This window comes from Ailuropoda melanoleuca, chromosome 8, assembly GCF_002007445.2.
Source record: "Ailuropoda melanoleuca isolate Jingjing chromosome 8, ASM200744v2, whole genome shotgun sequence".
Taxonomy (NCBI): Eukaryota; Metazoa; Chordata; class Mammalia; order Carnivora; family Ursidae; genus Ailuropoda; species Ailuropoda melanoleuca.
Window position 1 is genome coordinate 105,070,870 of NC_048225.1, and position 16,190 is coordinate 105,087,059.

Sequence of the window (16,190 nt, forward strand, 5' to 3'; positions counted from 1 at the left end):
TCTGGCTAACAAACACAGAAGGAAAAAATAGAATTAGAAAAATTCTCTAAAAATTCTCTAAAAAATAGAATTAGAAAATTAGAAAAATTTTTAGTGGTTATGAAACCTTTGGGTAAAACGCTGAAGGAAACTGGTCTTGGATGGATGGATGGATGCCTGACAGCTCCCGAACCCACTCGTCTGTCCTAACCTTGTGAATGAAGAGGCTCCAGGCATTACCTGCCCCCGATGGGCTACTATGGATGTACCCAGCACTGTGGATGAAATATTCTTGCCACAAAACCAGGCTCTAGAGACAACTGCCTTTTGTCAGAAAGATGGACTTAGAACCACGTTGCATGACATCCTCTGGATTTCAACCCACAGAATTCAGAATGCGGTCAACTCTGTACATGGAAGGAGACATAGAGACAGTTCAGATTTGAACTTTATTTGCATCCTGATACACACAAGTCACCAGTAAAAATGACCCAACATTTCTCAGAAAATAGGGAACATTTGAACGCTGATTGCCTATTTAAGAAAATTACAATGATTTATGGATAAATCTTGGCTGTGATGATTTATGATGTGATGCTCAGAATTTGCTTCTGGATAATGCAGGCAGGTGGGCTGGAGAGAGGAGAGGTGCTGGGTGCAGATAAAATAGGCCTGGCCACGTGCGGGTGAGTTATGAAAGGTGAGGGGGTGTGCACGGTGATTTCTTGCTCTATCATCTGCTTGTGTACATGTCTGGAGATTTCCAAAAGAAAATGTTAGCAACAAGTAATAAAAGGTATGGGTGTACAACTTAATTCTCGCATCATGATCGCAGTGGAGGTGGTGTGTATACGGGTGTGTGTGAGGTGTGTGAGGTGTGCGTGAAGTGTGTCAGTATGTGTGTGTGTGTTCTCGTGCTCTATTTGGACCTAGTTCAAGTTGCAGGCTAGAACAACTGTATCCTCCCCAGAATGACTTCTTGACCGCTGTGAAGAATGCCCCAATCTAATAGGCATGGCCGTATTTCCATGGGGCAGCAGGCAGGCTGGCCGGCACAGGCACAAGGCCGCAACTTACGGGACTGCCGGGGCCAGCCCAACACGGTTATTCCCACGATCAAAGACTGAGTAAAACCGTCTAATGAAGACATCGCCCAGGATCCAGAGGGGCCCAGCGGGAGGCTGGATGTCAAGACCTTGAAAGCCACTGCTGCAGAACTCCATTCCATCCACAAAGTCCTGGGATGGGAAAGAAGGTGTAAGCGACATAGAGGGAGAGAGGGAAGTAGTGCTGCCCGGAGGCTGTACTGTGTGGTAGTGGTGGTGACTCTACCGAATGGCCTTGGACAGTCACAACGTTGGCTGGTTGGTTCTTCCTCCCACTTCACACACGTCCACTTGTGTTTGCACGGTTTTGCATATGTGAACCTGGGCTTCGAAGTTCTACAATTTTGAGAATTGTTCATCTGTCATACATGCCCCCTGCCTCCCATTTAACAATTGGAAAAAGTGATGTCTTCTTTGGAAAAATGTCTATTTGTTCCTTCTGCCCATTTTTAATTGGATTGTTTTTTTTTGGGGGGTGTTGAGTTTGGTAAGTTCTTTATATATTTTGGATACTAACCCTTTATTGGATATGCCATTTGCAAATATTTTCTCCCATTCTGTAGATTGCCTTTTAGTTTTGTTGATTGTTTCCTTCACCGTGCAGAAGCTTTTTATTTTGATGTTGTCCCAATAGTTTATTTTTACTTTTGTTTCCCTTGCCTCAGGAGACATATCTAGAAAGAAGGTGCTAGGCCAGTGTTAAAGAGGTTTCTGTCTGTGCTCTCTTCTAGGATTTTTATGCAATTGCACTACTGAGTATGTATTCAAAGAACACAAAATTACTAAATCAAAGGGATACATGCACCAGATGTTTACAGCAGCATTATCCACAATAGCTGATAGCCAAATTATGCAAGCAGCCCAAGTGTCCTTCGACTGATGAATGGATAAAGAAAATGTGGGATATATACATATAAATATATGAATAGCACTCAGTCGTAAAAGACTTGCCATTTGCAATGCTGTGGATGGAGCTAGAGAGTATAATGCTAAGCGAAATAAGTCAGAGAAAAACAAATACCATATGATCTCATTCATATGTGGAACTTAAGAAAGAAAACAAATGAGCAAAGGGGAAAAGAGAGAGAGAGGCAGACTCTTAACTACAGAGAACAAACTGATGGTTACCAGAGGGGAGGTGGGTGGGGGATGGGTGAAACAGGTGAAGGGGGTGAAGGAGGGCACTTGTGATGAGCGCTGAGTGTTGTACGGAGGTGTGGAATCACTGTATTGTACGCCTGAAACTAATATTGTGCTGTATTGTTAACTAACTGGAATTTAAATAAAAACTTCAAAAGGACATTTGTTTTCCCTTGCATTGTCTGTTTATACTTGGCAGCTTGGGGAGGGGGTTAATGGAGATCAAGGTGTGGGGGGTAGGTAAGTCCCTAAAGTCCTCTCTATGCCTTAGCACCTCCATTCTGACACAATCGCTGTGGGTGACTCTCCGGTCAAGTCAGTGTGTTGAATGTCACCAAAGAACCACACGTGATATTGAAAATCTGGGCCAACTACCTTGCCCTACAACTTAGGAATCTACGGCAATAAAAGACCCTTTCTCGAGAAGAATGCTAATCTGAACAGGAGAAGATACAACCTCATTCCGCACCCCCTCCCCCAGTAGCTCCTACCTTGAGCCTCTTACCTTTCCGAGTCTCAACACCCTCACCCACGGAATGGGACAATAATATCCAATCTTAATGGGTCTTTGAGGGATTAAACTTTGTCAGTTGAAAAGTCCTAGCCGACAATGTCAGAAAACGTCACTAAGTGGCTTGTCCAAGGTTTGCTGCTGCTCCATGGCAGGATAGGAATTGAGAGAGAACCAGGCCGGTGGTCTTCCCACCACAGACAGCGTCATCCTTTCTAGAAGGAACGCCACTTCAGTGCAGGAGAAATGGGAGGGGGGCTCGGGGTCAACGCGGCCTGAGTGCAGGCGACGGAAAGAGGAAGTGGTGGGCTCGTGGGGAAGGCCCTGTGACGTGCAGAACAAGGAAGCAGTTCTTACCAGCAGGGTATAGGCAGTGGGTTGGAGGGTGTAGGAGATGCCATTGATGGTGAAGGTGACATCTGGCATGACATTGAGGTTGGCACACTCCACCCCATACTAAAACACAACACAGAGAACCCATTGAGAGGCCTCCCCCCTCCCCTGCTCCCGCCTCCTCCCTACCCCAGCAGGCACTGACTTCTCCATCCATGGGTTCTGCCCCAATGGCCTTCTGCAGCTGCTTGACTTTGTCTGAGGGGCCCGTGATGAGGGAAGTCCCCGTGTCCACAATGGCCTGGCAGCCCTCAGAGCAGAACATCACTGCGCCTCCCACCTGGATCCTGAGGACAAAGAAAATGTCATCAGCCAACCCCCCACTCCCGCCCCATCTGTCCCCCTTCCCCTCAGCCCTGAAGTTTCCCGGGCTCCCCAGCTGCTCTCACCCTCTGCTGGGCTCTCAAACATACAGTAATGATTTCCAAGTTTGACTGTCTCACACATGGGTATTTCTCAATTTTTCTGCGACTGAGATCCATAGCAGGAAATACATTTACTTTTGGACCCAATACACACACACACGCACACACACACGCATGCATGCACGGATGTAATAAAAATTTCATGAAACAGGGCTCAACCTTAGTATGTGAAGTGCACCCTGATATTTTCTATTTTATTCCATTTCATTAAAAATGTACATCATGACCCCCTAAAATGAGATCATGACCCATAAATGGGTAAGTCCCTCTGGCTTGAAAAACCCTCAGTAGACAGTGAGCACTGAGGCTTTTCGCTGTTACATTCCTCATGGCTAGCACATGCTCTCACCTTGCAGAAGTTTTTTCTTGGCGGAACTGAAACGTGAATTGCATTTTTTAAATTCCTGCGTTATCTGACACAGTGCTCGGTATGTGACGGGCATCTGGTCCCACGTCCCTGATTGCTCCATGCCCAGACACATGCGTGCGTGCACACACACACACACACACACACGTATGTCAAGGCCCAGCCCATGTCACCTCCTTCATGAAACCCTTGCTTGAGGAGTTCTTCAGATAGAAGCTGTCCTGCCCCGTCTGCCGGGCCACTTTGGTGGCACATCTCGTGGAGCACTGACCACCCTCCACCTTACAATGATAGTGGGGTGTGTGTGTGTGTGTGTGTGTGTGTGATCTTCTGGACATGCTTCTGGAGGCGAAATCAGAGTCCAGTCCACTCCTGTACCCCCATGTCACTGACCCCTGGCCCTATGTGTGTATTAAAGTGAAACGAGCCCCAAGTCATTGGCGGAGGGTTTGTATTTATAGTCTGTTGACTTGAGGGTGCAGCATGTGTACTGGGAGGGAAGCTGAGACTTGGTACCTCGTGCCTGTTGCCCTGGCAACCGCGGCCCCTTCCTGCACCTTTGCTCAGCACCTCCACACTTCCAGCCTCGCACGGCAGCCCCCGGGCTCTTCTCCCAGGGACCAGCACACTGATTCAGGCCAATTCAACGAACCCAATTTGCCTTGTGCCCGTCTTGCGTTCTTGCCTCATAGCATAACTACTTTGTGGAGAATACTCACGCATCCAGGGCAATCTGCCAGTAGCCTTGCTTGGTGACAGGGACCCAGTGCAGATTCCCGGAGAAATGGGAGTGGTCATAGCCTCCAAAAATCAGTTCACTTCCTGCACCACCTTCTGGGTCACTACATGGAAAGAAAGGCAGATTGTCCGGGAAGGGCCACTGGGTTACTCTAGAAACAAGCTGGTCACGTACACCAAATATGCAGATAGGCAGAAATATCAGCCTGGGCTTTGACACCAGGGCTCCCAACAACTGCAGGTTAATTATCTGGGCCTTTTTGGGCAAAAGGATTGAAGTACAGAAATAGCTTTGCTTGATGATTTCTCAATGTCTTCTTGCTTCTGGGATAAAAAGGCTAGCGAGGAGGTAGATGGGGACAACTGCTCTGGTCATGTAGGACCACGGCTAGGACCATCGGGGTGTGCACACACCATGTGACTGCTCTGGTCATGTGGAACCAAGGCTAGGACCATCGGGGTGTGCACACACCATGTGACTGCTCTGGTCATGTGGAACCAAGGCTAGGACCATCAGGGTGTGCACACACCATGTGACTTCATACACCCTCAAAAAGGCTTTTCCCCCCAAATATCTTTCCCACTATTGTTTTGATGGTGCCTGGAGTTTCCATACAATTCACTCTGTCGTGTTAAAGTAAGGAAGCTAATGGGAATGCAGCATGACTTAGTAGAGCTTGAAAATTTATTAATTTTCATTGGTGTTGATTTTTCGAGTATGTTCAGGCACCCGACAGGATTCTGGGGAAATAGGACATGAAACTGATGCATTTTTAGGAGGAAAAGGATCAGAAAACTACAAAAACTCAGGGTTCTGTGAGGCACAGTGGTAAAGGGGAAAGGAACCGGGTATTGTGGGCATCTTGGGAAAGTGGTTTTAGGGAGGTGGGGGGAAGAATAACTGTTTGTTGACGGCCTTTGTGGAGGGCTCTCGAGTGAAGAATTTCACCTGCTTAATCCTATTTATTTCGTACATCAACCTTGTGCCCATTTGAGGAAACTGAGACTTGGGACTTCAGTCCACGTCGGCCAGACAGCAAAGCCTTTGCTCTTTCCCGTCCTCCCCCATGTCTTTCCGGGCTGGTAGGGCACAGGGGGGCAGCAGAGGGTCTGGGCCACCTGCCCTCTTGCTCACGGTTCTGCCTGGGCTGGTCCCAACTGCAGTTTAATAAAGGAAACTCAAGACACTCCATGTGGAAGTGGAGAACGGGGAAAAATGGCTTACATGAAAACAGGGTAAGCTGAGGCCAGATCACACTGGGGAGGAGTCAGGAAGGTCAGAAATCTCCTTCCTATGCTGGGATGAAGGTGAGATGACCCTTCCAGGATCCCAGGTGAGAGTGGCCAGAGGCAGGTGAGCCTCATGACCTTTTCCAACTACAACAGGCACTTTTAAAAAAATTGCATCAATTAGGAGCACCTGGGTGGCACAGTCATTGGGCGTCTGCCTTCAGCTCAGGGCGTGATCCTGGCGTTCTGGGATCAAGCCCCATGTCAGGCTCCTCTGCTGGGAGCCTGCTTCTTCCTCTCCCACTCCCCCTGCTTGTGTTCCCTGTCTCACTGGCTGCGTCTCTCTCTGTCAAATAAATAAATAAAATCTTTAAAAAAATTGCATCAATTAACCATTTTTAAATGTATGGTTCAGTAGTGTTAAGGCGATTCATACTGTGATGGAGCCAGTCTCCAGAACCTTTTCACCTGTGAAACCAAAACTCTGTACTCATTCAACAATCACTTCCTATTCCCCTCCCCCGACACCTGGCAACCATCATTCTACTTTCTGTCCCGGGGAATCTGACTACTCCGGGCACCTTCCTGTAAGGGAAATCATGCAGAATTTGTCCTTTTGTGACTGGCTCGTTTCACTTAATAAGGTCCTCTAGGCTCATTCGCTTGTAGCATGTGTTAGAATTTCCTTCCTTTTTTCAGGCTGAGTAATATTATATTTTATGTAAACACTGCATCTTATTATGCCCTAAACTTTCCATTATTTTATTGTCAGCTTCCTTTCGAATTTTTTCCTGCCTCCTCCCACGGGAATCAAGCTTCCCGAGGGCAGGGACCGTCCTCCTTGTCTCACTGTCCTCCCCGCGCCTGGCACGGAGGTCGGCACATAGTAGGAGCTTGACAAATATTTATTCACTGTATAAATGAGTACCCAATCCCGGAGATTCCTCCTATTGGTTCAGGGAGGGACAGTTTACAAAGGGAGGCAAGCCCCCTTTCCTCAATATCCAGAGAGGGTAAGCCCAAGGTCATACAGCTGGTAATAGGTTAAGCAAGAGATCCACCCCAGGTGTTTGACTGCTAAGCCCAGTGCTCCTCCAGCAGCACCATGTTATCTCCCTGTGGTTGGAATTGACCTTCACCTTGGTGGGCTTGCCAGGCCTACCTGCTCATGTACACAGAAAACATGGGTATATCCACCAGGTTCTGTGCCATCATGTTGTCGAACACTGGGGTCACCCCACCCACAGCCAACGAGGGGTATCCCAGGCCCAGAATTCCATCAAACTCTGCGTTCACAAAGGTTTGGCCAGGCTCCGTGACACTCTCTCCAAATTGCTGGCCGACCACAACCAGTCCTTCCACCTGACGGGAGAAAACCCAAAAGAAAGCTTCATGGGAGATCTTTGGCACAGAGTCTCAGATTCCCGGATTCTCCCTCTAGTCTGAAGCGAATTCTTCCCCCACCCAACTTTCCTTGATTAAATGAGCACAGTGATTTCCCCACATGCCCACACCCTTAATTTTCTTTTTTTATGTAAGCTTTAAAAAAAAATTGGTCTGTAGATGGTTTTGGACTTTTTACATATAGAATCTTGTCACGTGTGAATATTGACAATATAGCTTCTTCCTTCACAATCTTAATGCCCTTAGTTTCTTTTTTCTTGCCTTATTGCACTGAGAGCATCTTTGGCTCATTCTTTTTTTTTTTTTTTTTTGCCTTTACTGATTCTTAAAAGGCTGCCACCAGGCTCTCTGCCCTGTGCACTGTTTCTCTGTGGAATTCCGCCGTGCTGCCACTCCAGAACCCAGCACCCTGAGCAGACTGGCCCATTGCCACTATCTCAAGCAGGGAATGCTACTCCCGCCTAGCGAGGCTTCCCCCTTTCCCTGGAAGCCAGCTCCTTGTTTCCACCTCTTCCTGAGGCAGATTTGAAAGGCTTCCCCTAAAGGCTCTGAAAAATCTTCTGTATCCCAAGTTTCTGGCCAAAAGAGAAGAGATGAAAGAGTTGTACTCACATCGACTTGGTCAGCTCCGATGATTCCAGACAAGCTGCCAGTCCCATACTGAATGGAGAAATGACTCCCCAGCACACTGTATGTGTTGGACTGGGAAGGGTAGAACCTGGAGTGTGTCTCTGGAAAAGCAAGGATGCTGCTGTTGCCGGGCCATCATCCCGCTGCCTTCGTTCCTGCCCTCCTACCCTACAGATGCAGGATCTCTTCCCTCAACTCCCAAGATTGAGCGGGGGCCTCTAAAAGGTTGTCCATGGCCCTCCTTAGTGAGTTAGTACTTCTTCTCTAGCCACATGGTGGCCTACTTGGGGACCAACTAGTTGTCCCTGGGCAAACATGGCCACCCACAGTGACGTCATGAGGCACACCAAGATAAGCGTCATGTATTAGGCGCCAGCAAAAGTCTCTGCCAACTCGTGCGGGTCAGAGCCTGGCATTCAGAAGAAACCCAGGGATAAATAAATGCCATTCCAGGCAACGACTCCCAATTCCTTGCCTAATCTGCAGACACCAATCTAGGGGTTTTCTGAGACACTGTGTCTCTAGAACTTATCCAGCATGGACTAAGACATCTTTCTTTAGCCCTTCCCTTTCCAACGCTAAGAAAGACGCCCGAGTTACCTCTGGCCAAACAGACCCAGCCCTGGGTAGTGCCCCACCAGCCCCACCTCTGATATCCTGGGATAGGCCACCAAGCCCTCTTGAAGCAGGCGAATAGTCAGCACTAGAACCCAGCCCACCTACCTGCCCAGAAACAGCCGTTTGAATGGAACTTGCCCCCCACATTCTTTTGGGTGTTCCAAAGGGAGTGAGTCATTGTGTACTCAAGGATTTGTATTGAGTTTGTATTTTCAGTGGCTGAGTTTTCTCCTATTAATTCTGGTCAGTATGAGAGTTGCTAGCATGGATGGCAGTCCAATTTTAGCTCTCTCCCTGGCCCAGCCCTGTTTCTGCCATAGGCAGTCCCAGGGCAGACTCCGAGGTGGAGAGGGGAAGCTGGTGTGGCACGCATGGCCAGTTTCTGGAAATCAAGCCCCCCTCCCCCAGAGTGCCAGGCCTCAGCTGCCATTCCCTGCTGGGGATCCTGGCCCTACTTACTGCAGGCTGCGCTGGTGCAGTACACGGAGGGGACCCAGAGGTTGGAGGAGCCAGTGTCAAAGATGACGGTGAAGTTCTGAGGTGGAGAGCCGATGGAGATGGTGCCGAAGTATTCCATCTACAGGGGAGGGAGCGAGGGGAGCAGAGTGTAGGTGGTGGGGAAGGGGCAGGGGCTCACCAGCGGGCCTTGGGAGAGCTCCCGGACCAGAGCCTGGGCTAACACAGACTGCAGCTTACAGAGCCTGGGGAGCGGCAACAGAGGGTAGAAGGAGCAGACAAAGGGCTACAAGGGGGGGAAATCAAGTCTCCCACCCTACTACTTCTTTAGCTCTCATTTGCAGGATTCCTCGTAATGGCTTTGTGAGCAAGGCAGGGGAGGCAGTAATGCTTTTGTTCTACAATCAGGGAAGGGAAGCTGGTGACGGTTAAATCATTTGTCCAAGGACGCATAGCAGGGCCCTTTTGTTTGTGATGCCTTTTCTTTTGCAGAGAGCTCCACACATTTGGGCACATAGGGGCTTGCTCAGTCAGATCCTCAGGGGCCCAAGGGATCAGTCCCTATGGGTTATCCTAGAGGGGAAACCCACACTGGCCTTCAGTGCTGCTGACCTGACTTGGCCACGCCCAGAGGCTAAGCCATCCTCCCCTCTCACCCTTCCCCAGCCCCTGCCCCGAATGCCTCACATCCAAGTAGTTGATGAGGGGCTCGTTGGCATCCTGGTTCATCGTGCAGGACTCGGTGAACTGGATCATATCCAAATTCTGGGATTTCCAGAACTCAGAGAGCTGGCCCCGTGCCCGCAGCTTCTTCCGGAGGGACTGATGCCTCCTGAGGGGCACCCTGACGACAAAGCCCCACGTGAGTCGGCTGCAGCTCGCCTCTCTCAGACCCATCCCTCACCCCGCCCCATTTCCCCAGAGGTAAACTGGGAAAGCACACAGAAGAAGATCTGCAAGGCAGCAGCGTTGCCAGAATTTGCCAGAGTTTGGCCAGAATTAGTGCCCTCTCTGCCCCCCGCCTGTCAGTCTTGTCTCTGCTCCTGAAGAGTCTTAGAATCTTAGACTTGAATCAGCCCTCCCTCTCAGAGATGAGCTCTTTGAGGTCTTGAAGGAAAACGGTCTGCAGCTGTGCATGAACCTCATAAGGGGCTGATTTAAAGGGTTAGAAAGACTCTTGCGGGCAGCCATGGTCAGTCCCTTGGGCAAGTACTCGGTCCTTTGTGCTCCCAACCACAGCTGCAGGTTGATTAATGTGAGACACTCCCTGGGACTTGGCAGGTGGGGGCAGAGGGATGGCATGGCATGGGCTGAAGGTCAAGGCCAACACAAGATGGCCGCTTTTCCCAGCCCTCAGTGTCTTCTCCTCTTCATTTCCCCATCAGCTTTCTTCTCCCAGAGCAGCCCTATGCTTGAGGACAGGAAGCTGCCCTTGCTGGACATAGAGCGGGGGGCTTGGTCTCACCTGTGGAGCCGTTGTTGAGCCAGCCCCAAGTCCAGGAGCACCAGCAGTAGAAGAATGAGTGTTTTCATTGTGGGCCTAACCAGCAGCTTCTTCCTTGCCCCCTCTCCTTTCTTCTCTCCCACAGGCCAGTGGAGGCAACTCTCCCTAACTCTCAGATCTGCCCTGCCCAGCCCAATCTGAGGACCCAATGATAAGGCCTCTTGCGTCAGTAGCCAGGCCCAGAACAAACACAGCGTGTATGACAAGGCGTTTCCCTTCCTCCCCTCAGCCCCAGGTTCCCCCCTGCAGGGGCAGGGGTGGGGGCTTTGTGGATCTGGGGTGGGACTTGAGGGTCTGTGCAAGACGGCAGTGCAGGTTCAACTTCTCCCAGAATTTTTGGTGTCCTCCCCTGACCCCTAGAAGCCCTGTGATCGTTGCTTGAGAGACCCTGTGTCCCTGGATGCCGGGACCCCTCCACGCACGTGTTACCATGGGTGTTCTGGCTGAGGACTCCCGGGGCGTGGAAGGCCAGTCGTCACCTGTGGGGCAGGATTCTAACTCAAAATACTGATCAGGCCGTTTTCTCTGTGTTTCCTCTTCTCTCCTCATTCCCTCAGGAGCCTCGAGGGCAGTTGACCCTCCCTCCATCCACTTTGAGGCAGAGACTAGCGCTCCTCAAAGGCCCTGAAATGGGAGATCAGGCTTGTGGAGCTAGTTTTTTGCCTCCCAAGGACTTGATGAATCGGTGCTGAGGAGCGGTGGGAAGTTTGGAGAATACAGAGGCAGCCCTGCGCAGGGGGGAAGCGGGAAGCCCTGCACATGGTAGGGTGGGGAAGGGGGGCAAGCCCTCATGATTCTGGAGCAGGTCCCTGGGTTAGTTCGCTAGGGCTGCTGTAACGACCCACCACAGATTGGGGGGCTTAACAGAAATGTATTTTCTCGGGATTCTGGAGGCTAGAAGTCCAAGATGAAGGTACAGACAGGGTTGGTTTTTCCTGAGGCCTCTTTCCTTGACGTGTAGAGATGGCTGCCTTCCCTCTTCCCTCTGTGTGTGTCTGTGTCTTGATCGCCTCTCCTTAAAAGTCATATTGTATTGAGGCCCCCAGTAAAGACCCCATTTTAACATAGTTACCTCTTTAGAGGCCCAATCTCTACATACAGTCACATTCTAAGGTTAAGACCTCAACATAAGAATTTGGGGGGATACAATTCAGTGCCTAATAGTGTCCACAGACAGCAGGAGCCTCAGTCTTGTCCATGGAGTAGGGGGCACTGGAGCTCAGTGCTTAGTTCCCAGCATGATTCGCCATTGCTGCGAACCCATCTCTGTGGCCATCCCACTTCCTCAACAGAGGGTGGGGATGGGGGATGGTGGTGGGGAGCACCTTCCCTTGGCCATGACCCAGTCCAGGTTTATAGGACACTCTGAACCTTGGGGCAGTCGAGGCTCTGGAGTGAAGGCAGAGTACCAGGGTTCGGGTCAGCTTTGCTCTGACTCGTCAGCCATCTTGGCAGTGTCTTAACTGCTGCCAGGGGCTCTGTTTTCCACCTTAGAAGCCCAAGCTGCAGACAAACTTGGAGTTTGGAGCTAAGTGGAGGGCTGCCTTGGGCTCCAAAAATGTTTAAAAGGACATCAAAGGGACTTAGGGCACAGCCTGGACCCTGGAAGCCCTGACCCCAAGGGCACAAATCTTCTTTCACATCTACCTGCTTGACAGTTCTCTTTGACCTTTCACTGGGGACTGATGTCTACCCCAGGAGGGCAGCATGAGCCAGAGGAAGTCAGACGTTGAGATAATTCGTTTGGGATTTTTCTCTGTCATGGTTGGCCCATAATTGCCCGGCTACTGGGTTCCCTAGACTTGTTATCTGCCAAATACCCTACATCCATTGTTTAGTTTTAAGGAGGATTAAAAACACAAAATACACGGTATGTGGAAGTACTTGAAAACCAGAAATGTGTCATCCGACTGAAGATCTTCACTATGAAAACCTTGCACTGGGAGACTTCTTTTTGCCATTAGGGCAAGCCCGCTTACACAGCAGATGGGGACACCGAGGCACAGAGAGGCAGAGTGACAGCCCCAGGAGCATGTGGTTCCTTTAGTGGCAGAGCTAGGGTTAGGACCCCAGCCTCCTCACTCCTAGTCCAGAGAACTTTCTGCCACAGAATGACATAATTATTACTGAACTGTTGAAATGAACCTAGCTGGATCCCCTCCCTCCTCGCCTGTCTTCCAGGCCAGTCCCCACATCCCCCTGGCCTCTCTTTATCGTGAGTGGCAGGTTTGCCTGGCTCAGACTGGAAAATGGGCTGGTTGGTCTGTGCAGCTGTGGGTCACCTGGCCCCTGACCGGATCGGGGACGTCCTGGATGGCCTGGGTGGAGCCGCAGGGTCTGGCTGGGTTTTGGAAAGTTTGATGCAGGCTAGAGGCAGGAGTATGGAGACGTTTGTCAGAACGAATGGGTTCTGTTCTCTCTGGAAACAATAGGAAGCTCCCCTCCCCTGGTCGCAGATTAGTGGATCCTCCCATGCTGGAACCAGATATTGCTGTGGACGGTTTGGGAACAAAAGCCCTTGGGGGCGCCTGAGTGACTCAGTTGGTTAAGTGTCTGACTCTTGATCTCAGCTCAGGTCTTGATCGAGCAGATGAGTTCAAGCCCTGCGTTGGGCTCCATGCTGGGCATGGAGCCTACTTAAAAAAAAAAAAAAAAGCCCTTGGGTATGTGCCTGTTGGTGTATGTATGTGTATGTCCTTTAAGAAAAGAGTGGGAAGAGCATTTGGGGTGAAATGGTACCATGTGGGCAAAAACAGGCCATAGTATGGGCCATTATCCTGTCCTTCAGCACTGAGAGAGCGTCTTTGGAAAGAAAGAGAGATCCTCAGGGAGGTGGATTGGAGGCTGGTCGGATGCATACTTTTTGTGTTTCCAGAACATTTGAAAGCTCTTGTTGTGACACTGTCCAATCAACTTCTCGTTTTTGGAGCTTCAGCTTGAGAAGATAAATTAATAATAAGAGGACGGTTTTTCAGTGCTCTGTGGAAATCAGCTTTATCACGGCTCTAGAGACGGAGTGTGTCCGTGTAAGACATGAGCAGCTGCTTCTCTGTCGCACTCAGCTGGCTCTTGGTCGCAGGGCAGCCAGCAATCCGGGATGCTCTGGGCCCTGCCTCCGGCGACATCGCCAGCTCAGCATGAACGTGACTGACTGGAAAACGTCCCAACCTCGTTTCTGCTCGAAGCTGATGAATGAAGGCAAGTCAACGACGCTTTGCGTGGTGCAGTAGGAAGAGGGCTGGGCTGGGATGCCTGGGGCTCGTCTTGGCTCTTCTACTACCTGGCCATATGACCTGGGATAAATCACTTTTCTCTGAATCTGGTTTCCTTGTCTCTGCCACGAAGAGGGTGGATTGGGTAACAACAACGAACACTTTGAGGGCATGTGCCGGGCTCTGAGCTAAGGACCTCGGGAGCATTAGCTCATTCTACCTTTACGCCAATCATATCCGGTAGGTATTATTTTAAAGCGCATTTTACAGATGAGATAACTGAGGCACAGAGAGTCTAAGCAACTTGCATAAGGTGCTGTAATCGGCATTCAAACCCAGGTTTTGCCTGACTTTAAAGGTGATGATCTGTACTCGGTGATCTCAAGGGTCTGATGTTTGAGAATTTCTTCCTGGAAGAGAAAGACCAAGAGAGAGGATGGGAGGAAGGAGGAGAGGGGAAAAGGAGGAGAGAAAATAATTTTCTGTGTGATGGAAAATTTGAGGCTTTTTAATTGTAAGAAGAGAGAAGGGCGTGTGCAGGGTGACGGTGGTGGTGAGGAGCTGTGTGACGAGGAATCTGGTCATTGCTTCTTTTTTGCAAATATTTCCTATTTTGCCTTCAAGGAGCCTCTCAGCAAAGATCATTGCTATACTATTGACAGGTGCAAAAATCCCCCCCTGCCCCTCTCTGCAATTTACCTCTGACCCAGACGTTGACTCCAAAAACTAAAATTTAAGGCGATTTTTTGCTTGTTGCTGAAAGAGAGCTCCTGACACCAAGGCTTGCTTTTCCCAGTGGCTTGATCTGCTTTGGTTTGGCAAAGCCTCTTGTTTTCATGCAACTGGAAAAAGGAAGGCTCTGACGTCTCCAGCATCTTGCCATGTCCGGAATTCAGTTAGCGTGAGTCATTTCCAAAACCACTGCCCACCCTATTCTGGGAAAATGCCTTTCAGACCGGAGATGATGGCAGTGCACCTGGCAGAGGACACAAGCACTGGGGCGGTTTCTCACTTGGACACAGCCCGAGTGCGCATGTGCACCTCCCGGTACCTGTGAGCAGGGGAACAGCTCATGCCTCGGGCTAGCCAGAGAGCAGGACTGCACGCCGACAGCTCCGTTTCTCTGGTGGTTCCTGAGCCCAGGCTTTGAAAGCAGACAGAGCAGGGTTTGGTGTCCAGTCCTGCCACTGAGGGGGAAGTGTGGTGTTGGCATTGTTTCGAATCATCAGATTGCTCTGCTGTAGGAAAGGAAAAGGATTTCCTTGCAGGATGATGTGAGGATTCCATGAGCCCATCCTCAGGAGGAGGGCTTTAGGTGCCACTCAGCCCAGTGCTTGACACCCAGTAAGCACTTAATACTGGGGCCCTGGCTACACCACATGGACCAGGGCGGGTGCCGGACATAGACTAGTGCTCGTTCTATGCCATCCGCCGTTCCAAGTGCTTTAAAGATCCTTACGAAATTCTCCCAACAACCCCAAGAGGTAAATAGTCCCAGAGAGGTAAAGGAATTTGTCCAAGGTCACATAGCTGGTGAAGACGGAACCGGGCTTAAACCCAAAGAGTCTCTGAGTCTGTGATCTTTTACAACTCCCACTGCCGTCTGTAGTCTAGACAATAATGTTACCGTACGTATTAACTCGCCGAAATACATTGCGGAGACCACCCTTTTGTCTTTTAACGGTTCAGGAAAGCGATCAAGACTTCTGCCTGTCCTTAGTTCTTCCTGTATGATCAGGGGCTCAACCATTTTAAGGCTGGGAAATGAAAAAATAAAAATAGACGCTAGGAAGTGAAAATGCTCTCTGACCCTTAGTTTTTTTTTATCTGTACAAGTTTGTTAGGAAGATTAATAAAAGTATCTGTGAAAATGGATGATGCACAGTGAGTGTACAATAAATACCCAATTAAAATTTTATTAGAAGGGGAAGACAGATTATACTTAGGCAATTGTGACAGAAATCTGAGCCTTTCCTTCATTATCTCTGGGTTTTCATTTGCAGACTTCCAGTGCCAGGGGACTCAGCCGACCGTGCTCTTGAATCTTTTCCTGCTGGTTCCATCCTGGAACTTCTGTGAGTGTCCTCAGGGTAGGATTTAGGCTGTGGCTGAATGGGAAAAAAGGCAGAACTTTAATCTCGGGATCTTTATAAAGTGTTGTTTGTCTTCATTTCTAAAAACTCTTGTCTCCTTCCTAGGCCATGAAATGCCTTGGAAACCCACAAGAGAGAAAACACATCCTAAAGATGCAGCTAAAATTAGGTCTATTCCAGGACACCAAGATACCTGTCTGATCTTCCTTTCTGGTTTAACAAACTTCTCTGATGGGAGAGTCTCCAAACGGAGCCCCATTTTCAAAGTCTTGGCAAACACCCCTCATTTACTCACACAAAAATCGGGACACTGAGTCTCACTGAATTTTTTTCAGAGACAAGAAATCCAAGGCTCCAAGAGGGTTCTCCTGCCCAAAGGGCGGG

The 16,190-nt window shown here is 49.7% G+C and overlaps 1 protein-coding gene across 1 annotated transcript; it reads right to left on the minus strand.

Moving 5' to 3' along the window:
* Positions 1 to 963: 963 nt before the first annotated feature.
* CTSE (cathepsin E) lies at positions 964 to 10,576 on the minus strand. The gene is made up of 9 exons (XM_002928428.4): positions 10,463 to 10,576; positions 9,685 to 9,841; positions 9,001 to 9,118; positions 7,906 to 8,024; positions 7,052 to 7,251; positions 4,641 to 4,763; positions 3,275 to 3,416; positions 3,094 to 3,192; positions 964 to 1,217 (listed from the first exon to the last, which is right to left on the minus strand). Exons 1-9 carry the CDS (start codon positions 10,528 to 10,530, stop codon positions 1,053 to 1,055), a joined length of 1,191 nt encoding a protein of 396 aa, XP_002928474.1. The 5' UTR covers positions 10,531 to 10,576; the 3' UTR covers positions 964 to 1,052.
* Between the last annotated feature and the right edge of the window lie 5,614 nt (positions 10,577 to 16,190).